The sequence below is a fragment of the Salvelinus fontinalis genome, chromosome 19 (assembly GCF_029448725.1).
Source record: "Salvelinus fontinalis isolate EN_2023a chromosome 19, ASM2944872v1, whole genome shotgun sequence".
In the NCBI taxonomy this organism is placed as follows: domain Eukaryota; kingdom Metazoa; phylum Chordata; class Actinopteri; order Salmoniformes; family Salmonidae; genus Salvelinus; species Salvelinus fontinalis.
In genome coordinates, this window is record NC_074683.1 from 26,290,136 (window position 1) to 26,308,967 (window position 18,832).

Here is an 18,832-nt window from a genome sequence, read left to right on the forward strand (position 1 = left end):
GCGTTCGGAAAGTATTCAGACCCCTTTCCCTTTTTCCACATTTTGTTTACGTTACAGCCTTATTCTAAAATTGATTAAGTAAATAAAAAATCCTCATCTACACACAATAACCCATAATGACAAAGCGAAAACAGGTTTTTAGACATTTCTTCTAATAAAAAATAAACTAAATACCTTATTTACATAGGTATTCAGACCCTGTGCTATGACACTGGAAACTGAGCTCCGATGCATCGTGTTTCCATTGATCATCCGTGAGATGTTTCTATAACTTGATTGGAGTCCACCTGTGGTAAATTCAATTGATTGGACATGATTGGGAAAGGCACACACCTGTCGAGATAAGGTCCCACAGTTGACAGTGCGTGTCAGAGCAAAAACCAAGCCATGAGGTTGAAGGAATTGTCCGTAGAGCTCCGAGACAGGATTGTGTCGAGGCATAGATCTGGGGAATGGTACCAAAAGAATTCTGCAGCATTGAAGGTCCCCAAGACCACAGTGGCCTCCATCATTCTTAAATGGAAGAAGTTGGGAGCCACCAAGACTCTTCCTAGAGCTGGCCGCCCGGCCAAACTGAGCATTCGGGGTAGAAGGACCTTGGTCAGGGAGGTGACCAAGATGCTGATGGTCACTCTGACAAAGCTCCAGAGATGCGAGAACCTTCCAGAAGGACAACCATCTCTGCAGCACTCCACCAATCAGGCCTCTATGGTAGAGTGGCCAGACGGAAGCCACTCCTCAGTAAAAGGCACATGACAGCCTGCTTGGAGTTTGCCAAAAGGCACCTAAAGGACTCTCAGACCATTTTTATTTTGTATATTTTTATTAAACCTTTATTTAACTAGGCAAGTCAGTTAAGAACAAATTCTTATTTACAATGACGGCCTACCAAAAGGCAAAAGGCCTTCTAAGGGGATGTGGGCTGGGATTAAAAATAAAATAAAATATAGGACAAAACACACATCACGATAAGAAAGACACCACAACACTACATAAAGAGAGACCTAAGACGACAACATAGTATGGCAGGAAAACATGACAACACAGCATGGTAGCAACACAACGTTACGACAACACAGCATGGTAGCAACACAACGTTACGACAACAGCATGGTAGCAACACAACGTTACGACAACAACATGGTAGCAACACAACGTTACGACAACAACATGGTAGCAACACATGGTAGCAGCACAAAACAGGGTGCAAACATTGTTGGGCACAGACAACAGCACAAAGGGCAAGAAAATAGAGACAACAATGCATCACGCAAGCAGCCACAACTGTCAGTAAGAGTGTCCATGATTGAGTCTTTGAATTAAGAGATTGAGATAAAACTGTCCAGTTTGAGTGTTTGTTGCAGCTCGTTCCAGTCGATAGCTGCAGCACACTGAAAAGACGAGCGACCCAGGGATGTGTGTGCTTTGGGGACCTTTAATAGAATGTGACTGGCAGAACGGGTGTTGTATGTGGAGGATGAGGGCAGCAGTAGAGATCTCAGATGGGGGAGTGAGGCCTAAGAGGGTTTTATTTTTTTAAATTTAATTTATTTCACCTTTATTTAACTAGGTAGGCCAGTTGAGAACAAGTTCTCATTTACAACTGCGACCTGGCCAAGATAAAGCAAAGCGGTGTGACAAAAACAACAACACAGACTTACACATCAACAAACGTACAGTCAATAACACAAAAGAAAAATAGAAAGATCTATGTACAGTGTTGTGCAAATGTAGAAGATTAGGGAGGTGGGCAATAAATATGCCATAGAGGTGAAAATAATTACAACTTAGCATTAATACTGGAGTGATATATGTGCAGATGGTGATGTGCAAGTAGAGATACTGGGGTGCAAAAGAGCAAGAGGTTAAGTAATAATATGGGGATGAGGTAGTATAAATAATCATCAACCAGTGAGTCTTGCGACAGGTATACAGAGATGACCAAATTACAGAAGTGTATAGAGTGCAGTGATGTGTCCTCTATAAGGTGCATTGGTGGAAATCTGATGGCCGAATGGTAAAGAACATCTAGGACTCGAGAGCACCCTCAACTGCCGATCTATAAATTATGTCTCTGTAATCTAGCATGGGTAGGATGGTCATCTGAATCAGGGTTAGTTTGGCAGCTGGGGTGAAAGAGGAGCGATTAGAATTGAGGAAACCAAGTCTAGATTTAACTTTAGCCTGCAGCTTTGATATGTGCTGAGAGAAGGACAGTGCACCGTCTAGCCATACTCCCAAGTACTTGTATGAGGTGACTACCTCAAGCTCTAAACCCTCACACCTGGAGGGGCATTCTTCTTACGAAACCACATGACATTTGTTTTGGAGGTGTTTAGAACAAGGTTAAGGGCAGAGAAAGCTTGTTGAACACTAAGAACTTTGTTGTAGAGCATTTAACACAAAATCTGGGGAGGTGCCATTTGAGTATGAGACTGTATCATCTCCATATAAATGGATGAGAGAGCTGCCTACTGAAACAAGATTCTCTGCTCAGATGAAACCAAGATTGAACTCTTTGGCCTGAATACCAATAGTCACGTCTGGAAGAAACCTGGCACCATCCCTACGGTGAAGCATGGTGGTGGCAACATCATGCTGTGGGGATGTTTTCAGCGGCAGGCACTGGGAGACTAGTCAGGATAGAGGGAAAGATGAATGGAGCAAAGTACAGAGATATTCTTGACAAAAACCTGCACCAGAGCGCTCAGGCCTTCAGACTGGGTCGAAGGTTCACCATCCAACAGGACAACAACCCTAAGCACACAGCCAAGACAACGCAGGAATGGCTTCTGGATAAGTCTCTGAATGTCCTTGAGTGGCCCAGCCAGAGCCCAGACTTGAACCCGATCTAACATCTCTGGATAGACATGAAAACAGTTGTGACGCTCCCGATCCAACCTGACAGAGCTTGAGAGGATCTGAAGAGAAGAATGGGAGAAACTCTCCAAATACAGGTGTGTCAAGCTTGTAGTGTCATATCCAAGAAGACTCGAGGCTGTAATCGCTGCCAAATGTGCTTCAACAAAGTACTGATTAAAGGGTCTGAATACTTAGGTAAATGTGATATTTGTTTTCTTTGTTTTTATACATTTGCAAAAATGTCTAAACAGTTTTTGCTTTGTTATTATGTGTTATTGTGTGTAGATAATACTTTTTAAAATCCATTATAGAATAATGCTGTGACGTAACAAAATGTGGAAAAAGGAAAGGGGTCTGAATACTTTCTGAATGCTCTGTATGTTTTTATTGTAGACACTTTATCTTGATAATTTGCAGCTGTTTATGTCTATCAAAATCATGTGACCGTTAGGCCAGATGTTTTTTTTTTTTAGCAGCATGAATTAGATTGAGCAATTAAAGCCCCACTCGTGGTCTTCCTAATTTTAACTTGTTTTTGACAGAATGGATCGCAATACCATGGAGGAGTTTAGAAGGGAGGAATGGCCTCAAACTTTTATTCCATAGATTGGGATCTGCACTATGCAGCTGTTCCAAGATCGCATTTTTCACTGGCTCTCCACTGGTTGCAAAATCAATGATTGATAGGCAGTTTAAACTTCTTCAATTCAACCATTAAGGTTAAACCACAACCACAATCCGTAAGGTGCAAATAGCTAAATGAGAGAGCAGCAGTGTGATTCACATCATTGCGCTGTGTAGATATCAATAATAGGTGATATCTGTATAGCCTGTGAACCACACCACTGCTGTCATCCTTACCGCCAAGTGTTTATTCAAGTTGGAGGATCTTTGGATGCCGACAGCAGTCACACCATTGGAAGATATATCTTGGACTGTAGCCAACAAAAGCCTGTTCCTGCTCTTTTCCCGCGATCCATCAAACACATTTGGTGTGTCATCATAGTGGTCTCTGACTTGTGGTCAGACTCGCTCAGGTGGAACAAACTTAAACTTGCACCTTTTTTCAATGCTGATTTGAATGTCATTGAGACAAAGGTGTCATTTTTTATTGAATTTAAAGGTTATCTTAGAAGTAATCATCTAGTTTTTCAATATCTGTAATCCGATTACACAATTTTTGCTGGTAATGGATTAGTAGTTACAGTTAAAAAAAAATCCATGACATGTTATCCGTTACTCCCCGACCCTGTTAGTAATGATGGTGTAGTGGTGGTGTCTGTCAGGAGGTAGGGAGAGGGCCCACTCTGTCACACATTCAGAGCGAAGGCTGCAGGCTCCCTGATGCGCAGGATGTGGGTGTGAAGGTCACAGGGACCATACATGGTTTTTGCATGAATTTTGGTTTTAAATCTAACCCTTTATCACGGGAGAATAATGATGTACGATGAGTGTTTATACTAGCTCAATCTAATTTTTGACATTCAGTTGCCCATGCTGTGTTACCCACATATGAAAGTGATAATTGTAATGTACTCGTATGTATCCCTCATTATTCGCTCCTCCCCTCTGTCTGTAGCACTCTTTCCCGTGGGAGAGTCGTGTGTTCCCGCTGTGTGAGGATGAGGATGCGGCTCTGAGGTGTGATGAAGAGGAGCCTTGCTGGGAGGAGAGAGCGAAGGCAGAGCCCACCAGCAGCACAGACGAGAACAGTGTATCTGTTCAGTCACACATATTCTCAGCCCTGTCTAGTACAACACCACCACCTGCTGTAGATGACGGGAACAACAGTCTTACAGCAGACAGCAGAGTCACCTGAGATGGCTTGGATTTACCACTGCACAGCACAGGTAGCATGTACAGTTACTTATAGAAGTGTGTATTTAGTGTGGTTGAATGCATGTATCAACCAGGCTATTGATGTGGGCTGGGTATGTCATAAAGCAGTAGTGTTACGGCGGAGAGCACAGCCACGCCTAACTTCCTTTCACTGATCCACTGCTTAATGGTTTATTTATGTTTAAATGGAAAGTGTGTTCCACACGCCTTTAAGTGCCTGTTTTCTGTCGTCAACAGGTCTCCACTGAAGATTAGGAGACCTGAGGGACAGAGATACAAGAGGAGGCCTGAACTACCTGGAGGAGACGTCACACCTAATGTCTGCTACATTTCCCGAACACAGTGATGTTTTAATTTGGTTTTTAAAAAATTAGGGGAGTGTTTATATTTACTTAAATTTCTCCCCTGTATTGTAAGATATTGGTGTGGACTGTGTTGGATATTCAACATTTTAAATGTGTACTTTTTTAAAGTAACCCTGACCTGCATTCTTATTGAAGATCTGTGTACTAGTGCACAACTGACCGTAACCACTGTATGTACATAGTTGTTGTTTGATATTTATTTATGTTTCAAGACGTGTCTGAAAATGCAAAGTCTATATGTGTGTATGTAGGTATTTTTAGATTTTCACCAGTTTTACTCTTGGTTAACAGATTGTATTTTTCCATAAGTGATCATTTTTATACAGACAAAAAAACAGGTGAAGTATTTATTGTTTTTTTTTAGTTGGTGTACTTCTCATCTGACAGTGTAATCTCTGTTGAACACAAGTCATTAAAATCATTCAGGCCACTGTCTGACTGTAACATTATTAAGGACAAACCAGACCGTGCCGACGAATGGTTAAAGGTAACGGGATGGTCGTTCTATTGCCTCTGACCACATAACATCGGCCCAATGATTCCACATGTTGAATCCCTACCGTTCGTCGACACCCAGCAGGGGATCTGTTGCACACGACCGTCGTTCATGTGTCTTCTTCTCTTCTTGAGTGGTCAAACCAGTTACTTTGTAATCACTGCTATAACACCCATTACCTGGCCAGACTGAATGACCCACGCTCAACACAGTGTGGCGCTGTTGTCTTTTATTAGCAAATAAGAATTTAGTGACACATACTTGTTAGGTAAGAGGCCCTAAAAATGTGGTATGAATGCATGCCAAGGCCTGAGAGAGGCCTAAGCATTTAGTTATGCTTCTTAAATAGGCCTAGCCTCTGTTGATAGGGTGATTATTCCACTCTACATATAATTACAATTTTTCTTGCTGTCATTGTCAAACTTATCTTTCACACTCAGAGCTTAGTTTCCTAAACACACTGGTCCAGTCAGTTCTTTAACTGTTCAACTTTGATCTTCTCCTCAGTGTTGAGTTGCTCTGTCCATCAGCAGCACAGACTCAAAGATACAGGCCCATTTTATCCTTCAGTTGCATCATCAGGGTTTCCATCCCAAATGGCACCCTATTCCCTATATAGTACGCTGGTCAAAAGTAGTCCACTATAGGGAATAGGGTGCCATTTGGAAGGGACTCCCCCCTGTCATTAACCCAGGCCTATAGGCTAGACTCTAGGAGCCATTCCCCTTGTACTTCCCTTGAAGTGTATTTAAACCTTCAATGAGCAGACATGACAAAACAGAAAGAGGCAAGGCCAAGGAAAGGTGTGTGAAAGGGTCACTGTGAAGTAGCATCTGTTTTGCAGTTTATTATATGTACAGTAGAATGGTTTAAAGTGTTGCAACAATAGGCCTACTAAGTATGACCTAACCAGCCTGGTGGACTAGGGTTGCAGCCCAAGTGGCACCCTATTCACTTTTTTGCACAATTTTTAACTATTGCACACTGGCGTTTTGTCAAATGTAGAGCACTATGTAGGAAAAAGGGGGCCATTTGGGAGAAAACCCTGGTTACTAACTATTGTATGTAGTAGTAGGTGACCCTGACTCTCCTTTCACTGTGTGGCTGTGTTGCTGTTTATGAGGGTTGACCTGAAACAGGGTTTGGGTATTGATCTGTCATGATGTGAAAAGCTGTCAGCTCCAATGTACTGTATTTCAGTGAGTCATAACGAACATCATAGTCGCATCCCAAAGGGCACCCTGTTCCCTATATGGCCCAATTAGTTTGTTTTATTTATTTGGGCCCTGGTCAAAAGTAGTGCACTGTAAAGGGAATAAGATGCCATTTGGGATAAATCCCATGCCACCACTGATGCTCCACTCTGGCCTCATATTATTTTCTAGTGTTGAGTGTTATTTTGAATGTCTTGCACCTATTTGAATGTCTAGCACCTTAATAATAACAAAATAATCGCCTAACCAACTGCCATTGTGATTAATTAGCTTTTTATAATCATTTGCTTTTTCAAGTCAATTAATGAGGGTTAGAATGGTTTATGAAATATTAATGGACTTGTTATCATTGTGTGAATTCTGTAGCGCCCCTGTTGAAATACTTACGGTAGTCAGGGAGTAGCGGGAGGGGCTAAGTGGGCCCAGGATTCCTTTGCCAGTCACTGCGCTCCGGCAAGAGCGAGTTCTACTGCGAAGTCAGCCACTGCACTGAACAGGTAAAGATGACATGTATTTATATTGATTGAAAACAGAATGTAGACTAAGTGAAAATGGTCGGGTGTTCTTGCCTGTATCTTCTAGTATTTTATTAATTCACATCACCGTGTTGGTTTTATGAAGTTTTCTAATTGTGTGCATCGGTGCATGAGCATACATAATGTGAGCTACCCCAATGAATCGATCAAGAGAAAGGATTCATTGTTCATTTCCACTGTTAGAACTGCTAAATAGTGCCGGGCAGCTAGACATATTTTGTGGTCACTTCCAACGCCACCTACATGTTAGCATTTTGTTTCATTTAAAAGGTCACATTAGAAAATGGGGACTTGCAAATCTTGCCCATAATGGATCACTTAGAACGTTTTATTGGTAGTTTGTTGGCGGCTGTAGCATATTGAACCAACCAATCAATCATCTTATCTTGGTAGGCTACACGAAATAAAATATTATTGATAGAATTTGTATGCCGTTATAGCCTATTTATGTGAATTGCTGATCTGCGGTGAACGCATAGTCGGCGCTGCAGGGAGAACGGTCGGTCGATGTCACAACCAGCCGGTCTGCAGAACGCCGGTGATTTTGACGCGCTGCTTCTATTAGGTCCAGCACGTAAGGTGCTGAAACATCGGCATCGACTCATGACCGATTCTGTAAACTATCAAATCCTTCTCCCCAGTTTCGTTCAAAAAGCCTACAGGAGATGTTTTGAATTGTTTTAGCCTAACTGTTACGTGTTTCTATTGTTAAGACAAAGGGGCCTCTTGTTTGATTTAGACAGATATCATCTTCATTATCTATGGATAGGCTACAGATTTTGGATCGTTTTAGACTAGGAGAGCTATAGTTGAGCTTAGCAGGTAGGCTATAGATTCGTGACGGTGGAAGCAATAGAAGGTGCTTGAGGCTAGGCGAGATTGGTATTTCCCCCCCTCTCTTTGTCTGTCTATATTTCTGTCGTCTTGTCCGTCTGCCTGTTTCTCTCTCTCACTCCCCCCTCTCTGACACACACACACACGATGCTGAGTCACAAGATTTTATTGGTTCATTATCATGGTAATTCTTCAATATCCTACCTTACTGCATATGTAGGAGCTTTATTGTTTTCCTCCATGGAGGTCTTTACTATGGATCAGTCAAATAATAATTCATGCATGTTATTATCATTATGTTACAGTGGGATTACATATAGAGCAAATTGGCCAATGTTACCTGGTAACATTACTAGTGTTGATTCAGGTGTTACATTAACTCTGTAAGTGTTCAATTTAACACTCTGTGTTGATTTAACACTGGATCATTTAATGTGTACAATCTCTTGTAGAAAACATTGTTCAAATGAATCCCCCTTGACAACAGAGGATGAATATTGTGACATATGATGTATTCTATTTCTTACCTTGTCATACAGCCTTTACAATACAGTAGCTTGAACAGAGGAGAGCTCTTATGAGTTAGCCTGCATGCCAGTCTGTTTCTGCTTTCTTGCCAACTCCTCATGGAAATAAGGTATGACAGTGGCAATGAGAGACAAGGAGTTGGCAAGAGAGCAGAAACAGACTGGCATCCAGGCTAGCTATGAGTGTGCTTCCACTGCCCCTGCAACACAGCTACAGTACTGGGAGTGGAGTGTCCTTTGCGTTCATCTCGAAAGCATTTATTGAGAGAGAATTAGAGCACTGCTGACTAATACTGTGGGGCTCTTTAGATGCTGAAGCGGCCATCGTCCATTTTAGAGGCCTGTACTGTGTGTGTACTGTATGTGACAACAAGATATCAGGCTGAAGGTAAACCCTTGAGACTTTATTTAAATACTAAAAGGTATTGATTGGAATGTAGATACTCTCCAGTTTAATCAGATTGACATGATATTAAAGCTATATTGATTTATTTCCTCCATGGTGGTTATGGTCTTGTCTGTATGTCCAGGTACTAATGGCCTGATACTTTCAGGATTAGAATGGAGTCTCTCCGGGTCTCTCTCTCTCTCTGTATCTCTCTGTCTCTCGTCTCTGGGGAGTGGTGGTTGGTGGTCAGTCAGACTTTGTTATTGTCAGGTCCTGTCTCTGTCATGAGACCTCTTGAAGACTCTAGATGTTATAGTCTTCCTGCTGGTTTCCTCTGCTTGAGCTCTCTACTGACTGATAGACATCTGTTATCTGGGATCTGAGCCTGTCTGCCTTTGGTCTGTGTGAACATCTCTCTGTTACTGGCCAGCCATGGCAAGACATGAAAGTATTTATTCTCCCTTTGGTACATGAGGAGAAATGGGACTGAAGGGAAGCATCCCGTTGCACACTTGTGGATTATATATAGCTGCATAGACCTAGTTTGATGTGCATGCTTGTGTAAATCATTGCGTGTGTGTGTGTGTGTCTTATGCTTTCTGCCCACAAGGACTGTATACTTAGTGAACCAGGTCACTAGGGTTAATGGTATCTGCTTTGTAGGGTCCCGTGTGGCTCAGTTGGTAGAGCATGGCGCTTGCAACACCAGGGTTGTGGGTTCAATTCCCACGTAGGTCCAGTATGAAAATGTATGCACTCACTACAGTAAGTCGCTCTGTATAAGAGAGTCTGCTAAATGACTAAATTGTGTGAACTAATAGAGGTATTACAGTAATTTGTGTTATATGGTTTACATAGTCAAATATGCAAAGGCTATGTTGCAATGAAAAACCCACGGGTGAATTCCAGCTCTAGCAAGTGCTGCGAAGGAGCTAGCCCCTTTCTGCTCACTGTTCTCTGTTCTGGCTGTCTGTTAAACGCAGGTCACTTCTGGCCCAGTGTGTGTGTGTTTGCACTTTGTTCAGGAGGAGGACAAACTGAAGGTTCCCTTTGGGCGCTGGTCTAAAGTAGTGCACTGCAGTGTTGGGGTCAATTATAATTACATTTTCATTGAATTGGAATTATACTTTTTGAATTGGAATTGTAAAAACATTTCTTCTTTGGAATTGAATTGCAATTGAATATTTTTACATTTCCCAGTTAATGGGATGAATGCACATAGTATACAAAAATGACTGTAGGATTTGTTTTGAATCATGTCAACCTGTATTTCTATATTTTCAGTATAGCTAGGGCTAGGCTGTCTGAACTGTGACATGATCAGCCTAAGGAAATTGAATTGGAATTGGAAATTGGTGAATTGTTGGGGATAACATTAAATTGGGAATTCAATTATTAGAATGTCCCTATCATTAGAATTCAGGGGAATTTAATTTAATTAAATGTAATTTACAGGGAGAGAGAATTTAAGTATAATTGAATTTGTGGAATTGACCCAAAGCCTGGTGCACTAAAAAGTTGTTTATACATAGAGATATATACAGTGCCGTCAGAAAGTATTCACACCCCTTGACTTTTTCCACATTTTGTTGTGTTACAGCCTGAATTTAAAATGCATTAAATTGAGGTTTTGTGTCACTGGCCTTCACACAATACCCCATAATGTCAAAGTGGAATTGTGTTTTTAGACATTTTTACAAATTAATACAAAATGAAAAGCTGGAATGTCTTGAGTCAATAAGTTTTCAACCCGTTTGTTATGGCAAGTCTAAATAAGTTCAGGAGTAAAAATGTGCTTAATTTAAAGACCGCTTTTCACTCTTCATTTATCTCTCTTGATCGATCTACTTTAATATTTTCAGTAGATTGATTTATGCAGACTACTACCCTACTATGTTTGTTTGTCGTCAATATATGCATTTACCATGGTAAATGTTCATGCTTTCAATGATAGCATTTTTAGAGCTTGCGTAACAGCAGAACTGTTTTTATTGGAGAATAACTTGCATAGAAATGCTCTCATATAATTTGTATGACTGTTGACGGTGATAGTTCATTGTAATACATAAAGTAACTTCAGAAAGTATTCACACCCCTTGGCTTATTCCACATTTTGTTGTGTTACAAAGGGTAATTCAAATGGATTTAATTGTAATTTGTTGGTTAAAGATCTACACCAAAAATTCAAACATTTTGTAAAAAATGTATGAAAAATAAAACACATTGATTATATAAGTATTCAACCCCGAGTCAATACATGTTAGAATCACCTTTGGCAGTGTTTGCAGCTGTGAGTCTTACTGGGTAAGTCTCTAAGGGCTTTGCACACCTGGATTGTACAAAAAAAAATCTTCAAGCTCTGTCAAGTTGGTTGTTGAGTATTGCTAGACAGCCATAGGTTTTCAAGCCGATTTAAGTGAAAACTGTAACTAGGCCACTCAGGAACCTTCAATGTTGTCTTGGTAAGCAACTCCAGAGTATATTTGGCCTTGTGTTTTAGGTTATTGTCCTGCTGAAAGGTGAATTTGCCTCAGTCTCTGCTGGAAAGCAGACTGAACAAGATTGTCCTCTATTTTGCCTGTGCTTAGCTCTATTCCATTTATTTTTTATCCCCCACAAAAAATTCCCTAGTCCTTGCTGATGACAAGCATACCCATAACATGATGCTGCCACCACCATTCTTGTGGTATGAAGAGTGATAGTCAGTGATGTGTTGTGTTGGATTTGCCCCAAACATAATGCTTTGTATTCTGGGCATGAAGTTAATTTCTTTGCAATTTTTTGGTATGTTTTACTTTAGTCCCTTATTGCAAACAGAATTTAGGTTTTGGAATCTTTTTTATTCTCTACAGACTTCCTTCTTTTCACTCTGTTATTTAGGTTAGTATTGTGGAGTAACTACAATGTTATTGATGCATCCTCAGTTTTCTCCTATCACAGCCAATAAACTCTGTAAATGTTTTAAACTCACCATTGGCCATGGTGAAATCCCAGAGCTGTTTCCTTCCTCTGAGGAACCTGAATTAGGAAGGACGTCTTTATCTTTGTAGTGACTGGGTGTATTGATACACCATCCAAAATTTAATTAATAACTTCACCATGCTCAAAGGGTTAAGCAAGTTTTTACTACTGAACTTATTTAAGCTTGCCCCTAACAAATTGGTTGAATACTTAGTGGCTTAAGACATTTCAGATTTTCATCTTGAAGACATTTGTAAAATGTTATAAAAACACAATTCCACTTTGACATTATGGGGTATTATGTGTAGGCCAGTGACCTCTACAGTCTAAGCCAGGGAGGGGGTTCTACTAAGCTATATGGAATTGTTTTAGGAAAGTCATACCTAGGATAATTTAGCTGTTTGATCAAGACACCTTGATGTATATATAAAAAAAGTAACTGTGCATTGTGTTTGGTGCATCTATACCTGAGGGTCAATGAATCAGTCATTGTGTAAGTAATCAATATAGAGGGGCAGGGCATTAACAAACAGTCACACACACACATACACATACAGTTGAAGTCGGAAGTTTACATACACTTAAGTTGGAGTCATTTAAACTCGTTTTTCAACCACTCCACACATTTGTTGTTAATAAACTATAGTTTTGGCAAGTCGGTTAGGACATCTACTTTGTGCATGACACACATAATTTTTCCAACAATTGTTTAAAGAAAGATTATTTCACTGATAATTCACTGTATCACAATTCTAGTGGGTCAGAAGTTTACATACACTAAGTTGACTGTGCCTTTAAACAGCTTGGAAAATTCCAGAAAATTATGTCATGGCTTTAGAAGCTTCTGATAGGCTAATTGACATCATTTGAGTCAATTGGAGGTGTACCTGTGGATGTATTTCAAGGCCTACCTTCAAACTCAGTGCCTCTTTGCTTGACATCATGGGGAAATCAAAAGAAATCAGCAGAAAATAAATTGTAGACCTCCACAAGTCTGGTTCATCCTTGAGAGCAATTTCCAAATGCCTGAAGGTACCATGTTCATCTGTACAAACAATAGTATGCAAGTATAAACACCATGGGACCACACAGCCGTCATACCGCTTAGGAAGGAGACACCTTCTGTCTCCTAGAGATGAACGTACTTTGGTACGAAAAGTGAAAATCCATCTCAGAACAACAGCAAAGGCCCTTGTGAAGATGCTGGAGGAAACAGGTACAAAGTATCTATAGCCACAGTAAAACGAGTCCTATATCAACATAACCTGAAAGGCTGCTCAGCAAAGAAGAAGCTCCTGCTCCAAAACCACCATAAAAAAGCCAGACATGGGGACAAAGATGGTGTTTTTTGGAGAAATGTCCTCTGGTCTGATGAAACAAAAATAGAACTGTTTGGCCATAACGACCATCGTTATGTTTGGAGGAAAAGGGGGAGGCTTGCAAGCCGAAGAACACCATCCCAACCGTGAAGCACGGGGGTGGCAGTATCATGTTGTGGGGGTGCTTTGCTGCAGGAGGGACAGGGGCACTTCATTAAATAGATGGCATCATGAGGGAGGAAAAATATGCGGATATATTGAAGCAACATCTCAAGACATCAGTCAGGAAGTTAAAGCTTGGTGGCAAATGGGTCTTCCAAATGGATAATGACCCCAAGCATACTTCCAAAGTTGTGGCAAAATGGCTTAAGGAGAACAAAGTCAAGGTATTGGAGTGGACATCACAAAGCCCTGACCTCAATCCTATAGAACATTTGTTGGCAGATCTTTTACAGTGTGTGCGAGCAAGGAGGCCTACAAACCTGACTCAGTTACACCAGCTCTGTCAGGAGGAATGGGCCAAAATTCACCCAACTTATTATGGGAAGCTCGTGGAAGGCTACCCAAAACGTTTGACCCAAGTTCAACAATTTAAAGGCAATGCTACCAAATTGTAATTGAGTGTATGTAAACTTCTGACCCACTGGGAATGTGATGAAATAAAATCTGAAATAAATCATTCTCTCTACTATTATTCTGACATTTCACTTTCTTAAAATAAAGTGGTGACCCTAACTGACCTAAGACAGTGAATTTTTACTAGGATTAAATGTCAGGAATTGTGAAAAACTGAGTTTAAATGTATTTGGCTAAGGTGTATGTAAACTTCCGACTTCAACTGTGTATTTAGTTTACTATCCTTGTGGGGACCAAACAATTGATTAACATTCAAAATCCTATTTTCCCTAACCTTAACCCCAAACCTAACCCCTAACCATAATTGTAACCCTAAACATAACCCCTAATCCTAAAATAGCTTTTTCCTTGTGGGGGTGGGTGAAATGCCCCCACTTGTTCCTTGTTTTCCTATCATTGTGAGCAGGGATTGGCAAAAATTACCAAATACATTTACAAAGATCAGTGTAGCAAAATAAACTTCAAAATACTTATAAACTACAAAATAATTTGAAATGTGTATTGAATACAATTTTTAAATACAGAAATACATTTCCAAGTGGGTAGCGAAATAACATTCTCAGGAATGTTTACAGAAACGTTTTACTTGCTATGACTCTGATATGTTGTTTAACTACCTTAGTTATAGCACTAACTGTAAATCAATCTGTATAACAGTGTCTGCTAAATGACCAATGTACCGTATAGGTGAAAATAAACATGCCAAAATGAACTGCAAAGCACACTGGGTATTATTATTAGCCTTGTTTCAGGGTCATGTCTAGTTGGGATATAGCTTAACCTAATTCTCGTAACCTGCTGCTTAAATTCTCCTAAACGTCCTACAAAAAAAAAATCAATTTTGACAAAGGCTGTATCCTTTCTAGACAAAACCTTGTTTCGGGGCGGAGGTTGTTAGAATAATGCTCTGCATGCTTTGCAATTGTCTATTTTGACATTTATATTTAGTTCCTTTAGCAGACGCTCTTATCACACAATAGTGTTATTAGACTTCTGATACCAATGCAAGGGGAAAGAGGGCCACAAAATGGGGAACCGCTGTAAAGAATTGTATAGAAAGTATTTGGAAAATACAAAATACAGCTCTCGAAAGTATCTTGTTTCAAAATACATTTTAGTGTAGTTCAGCTCAGTGTATTACACATTACAAAATACTCAGAAGTAAATGAAATGCAAAAATACTGCCCAGCTTTTAAAGACTTCTGGTCCTCATAAGGAAAGAAAAAACAAACAAACAAAAACAAACAAACACACAAAGTAGGCCCCTGAGAGAGTTCCAACGGAACACAGATAGACTTCTGTTTCATTAAAAGTGAAAAGGTCTTGATCACTCTTTTGCCTACTGTGATTGATAATGGTGCCAGAGGGGATGGCTGCCGTTTTATGGGCTCTTAACCAACCGTGCTATTTTGTTAGTTTTTTCGCATTGCTTGTAGCTTACTTTGTACATAATGTTGCTGCTACCGTCTCTTATGAACAAAAAGAGCTTCTGGACATCAGAACAGTGATTACTCACCTTGAATTGGACAAATAATTTTTCTTTAATGAGCAGGACGAGAGGGATTTACTCCAGACACGGAGATCGGGGTGCCTTGTGAGGATCCGGCGATGAGTGGCTAATCTGCCTTTGCCATCGGTACATTTGTCCAACACACAATCACTGGATAATAAAGTGGATGAACTAAAAGCACGTATATCCTACCAATGGGACATTAAAAACGGTAATATCTTATGTTTCACCGAGTCGTGACTGGACGATGACATGAATAACAACAGCTGACGGGTTATTTAAACACTGTATCAGCAGGATAGAACAGCAGCCTCTGGTAAGACAAGGGGTGGCGGTCTATGTATATTTGTAAACAGCTGGTGCACGATATCTAAGGAAGTCTTGCGGTTTTGCTTGCCTGAGGTAGAGTATCTCATGATAAGCTGTAAACCACACTATCTACCTAAAGAGTTGATCTATATTCTTCTTAGCTGTCTATATACCACCACAAACCGATGCTGGCACTAAGACCGCACTCAATGAGCAGTATATGGCCATAAGCAAACAGGAAAACACTCATCCAGAGGCGGCGCTCCTAGTAGCCGAGAAATTTAATACAGGGAAACTTAAATCTGTTTTACCTAATTTCTACCAGCTTGTTAAATGTGCAACCAGACGGGGGAAAACTCTCGACCACCTTAACTCCACACACAGAGACGTGTGCAAAGCTCTCCCTCGCCCTCCATTTGGCAAATCTAACCATAATTCTATCCTCCTGATTCCTGCTTACAAACTCAAATTAAAGCACGAAGCACCAGTGATTCGGTCAATAAAAAAAGTGGTCAGATGAAGCAAATGCTAAACTACAGGACTGTTTTGCTCGCACAGACTGGAATATGTTCCGGGATTCTTCCAATGACATTGAGGAGTACACCACATCCGTCACTGGCTTCATCAATAAGTGCATCAATGACGTCATCCTCACAGTGACTGTACGTACATACCCCTACCAGAAGCCATGGATTACAGGCAACATTCGCACTGAGCTAAAGGGTAGAGCTGCCGCTTTCAAGGAGCATGACTCCAACCTGGAAGCTTATAAGAAATCCCGCTATGCCCTCCGACGAACCATCAAACAGGCAAAGTGTCAATACAGCAACTAAGATCGAATCGTACTACACCGGCTCCGACGCTCGTCAGATGTGGCAGGGCTTGCAAACTATTAAAGACTACAAAGGGAAGCACAGCCGAGAGCTGCCCAGTGACACAAGCCTACCAGACGAGCTAAATCACGTCTTTGCTCACTTTGAGGAAAGTAACACTGAAACATGCATGAGAGCACCAGCTGTGTGATCACGCTCTCTGTAGCCGATGTAAGTAAGACCTTTAAACAGGTCAAAATTCACAAGGCCGCAGGGCCAGACGGATTACCAGGACGTGTACTCCGAGCATGTGCTGACCAACTGGCAAGTGTCTTCTCTGACATTTTCAACCTCTCCATGTCTGAGTTCGTTTCAAGCAGACCACCATAGTCAGTGTGCCCAAGAACACAAAGGTAACCTGCCTAAATGACTACCGACCCATAGCAGTCACGTCTGTAGCCATGAAGCGCTTTGAAAGGTAGGTCATGGCTCACATCAATACCATTATCCCAGAAACCCTAGACCCACTCCAATTTGCATACCGCTCCAACAGATCCACAGATGATGCAATCTCTATTGCACTCCACACTTCCCTTTCACACCTAGACAAAAGGAACACCTATGTGAGAATGCTATTCATTGACTACAGCTCAGCGTTCAAAACCATAGTGCCCTCAAAACTCATCACTAAGCTAAGGAGCCTGGGACTGAACACCTCTCTCTGCAACTGGATCCTTGACTTCCTGACGGGCCGCCCCCAGGTGGTAAGGGTAGGTAACAACACATCCGCCACGCTGATCCTCAACACGGGGGCCCCTCAGGGGTGCGTGCTCAGTCCTGTACTCCCTGTTCATTCATGACTGCACGGCCAGGCACGACTCCAACACCATCATTAAGTTTGCAAATGACACAATGTTGGTAGGCCTGATCAACGACAAGACAGCCTATATGGAGGAGGTCAGAGACCTGACAGTGTGGTGCAAGGACAACAACCTCTCCCTCAACGTGATCAAGACAAAGGAGATGATTGTGGACTACAGGAAAAGGAGGACTGAGCACGCCCCCATTCTCATCGACAGGGTTGTAGTGGAGCAGGTTGAGAGCTTCAAGTTCCTTGGCGTCCACATCACCAACAAACTATCATGGTCCAAACATACTAAGACAGTCGTGAAGAGAGCATGACAAAACCTTTTCCCCCTCAGGAGACTGAAAAGATTTGGCATGTGTCCCTAGATCTTCAAAAGGTTCTACAGCTGCACCATCGAGAGCATCCTGACCGGTTGCATCACCGCCTGGTATGGCAACTGTTCGGCATCTGACCATCTGGGGCCAAGCTTCTTGCCATCCAGGACCTATATAATAGGCAGAGTCAGAGGAAAGCCCATAAAATTGTCAGAGACTCCAGTCACCCAAGTTATAGACTGTTTTCTATGCTACCGCACGGCAAGCAGTACCGGAGCGCCAAGTCTAGGTCCAAGAAGCTTCTAAACAGCTTCTAACCCCAAGCCATAAAGATCCTGAACATCAAATCAAATGGCTACCCAGACTATATGCATTGCCCCCCCCCCCCCCTCCTCTTTTACGCTGCTGCTACTCTCTGTTATTATCTATGCATAGTCACTTTAATAACGCTACCTACATGTACATATTACCTCAATTACCTCGACTAACCGGTGCCCCCTCACATTGACTCTGTACCGGTACCCCCTGTATATAGGTTTGTTATTGTTATTTTACTGCTGCTCTTTAATTATTTGCTTCTTTTATTTTTTATTTATTTTTATTTTCTTAAAATTGCATTGTTGGTTAAGGGCTTGTAAGTAAGCATTTAACTTTAAGGTCTGTTGTATTCGGCGCATGTGACAAATACAATTTGATTTGATTTGTATTCCTGAGATAATATGTTGAATCTGTACCACTTTGCTACTGATTTGTCTGAAGGAGAGAGTTGTTTTTATGAATGAAAAGTTCTGTTTAGTCCATGTTTATATAGACATTGTCTAGTGTGAAGCTGGGCTGGTGTCAGGTTAGGTAATGCCTAATCTCTAGTGACAGAGAGAGGTCACTAGCATACATGCTAGCTAACTAGCGCACACAAGATTTTGACTGTTTCCAAATGGCACCCCATTCCCTATGTCGTGCACTACTTTTGACCAGTGATGTGTCCAAAATGGCACCCTATTTCTTATATAGTGCACTACATCAAAGCCCTATAGGCCCTGAT

The 18,832-nt window shown here is 41.3% G+C and overlaps 2 protein-coding genes across 22 annotated transcripts in view; both read left to right on the forward strand.

The window, feature by feature from the left end:
* Window positions 1-5,501, forward strand: part of LOC129816564 (KAT8 regulatory NSL complex subunit 1-like protein) — a 31,123-nt gene extending 25,622 nt beyond the window's left edge. For both annotated transcript variants that reach the window (XM_055871177.1, XM_055871179.1), the window contains exons 12-13: window positions 4,442-4,712; window positions 4,939-5,501. In XM_055871177.1, the coding sequence (XP_055727152.1) occupies window positions 4,442-4,681 (240 nt within the window). In that variant the 3' untranslated portion in view covers window positions 4,682-4,712; window positions 4,939-5,501. The remainder of the gene's footprint in view (window positions 1-4,441; window positions 4,713-4,938) is intronic.
* Window positions 5,502-7,169: 1,668 nt separating this feature from the next.
* Window positions 7,170-18,832, forward strand: part of LOC129816562 (microtubule-associated protein 2-like) — a 192,540-nt gene continuing 180,877 nt past the window's right edge. For 17 of the 20 annotated variants that reach the window (XM_055871159.1, XM_055871161.1, XM_055871162.1 and 14 more), the window contains exon 1: window positions 7,170-7,273. The gene's annotated coding sequence lies outside the window, so the exon portion shown is untranslated. The remainder of the gene's footprint in view (window positions 7,274-18,832) is intronic. The other 3 variants (XM_055871176.1, XM_055871172.1, XM_055871153.1) reach the window with 2 other exon arrangements.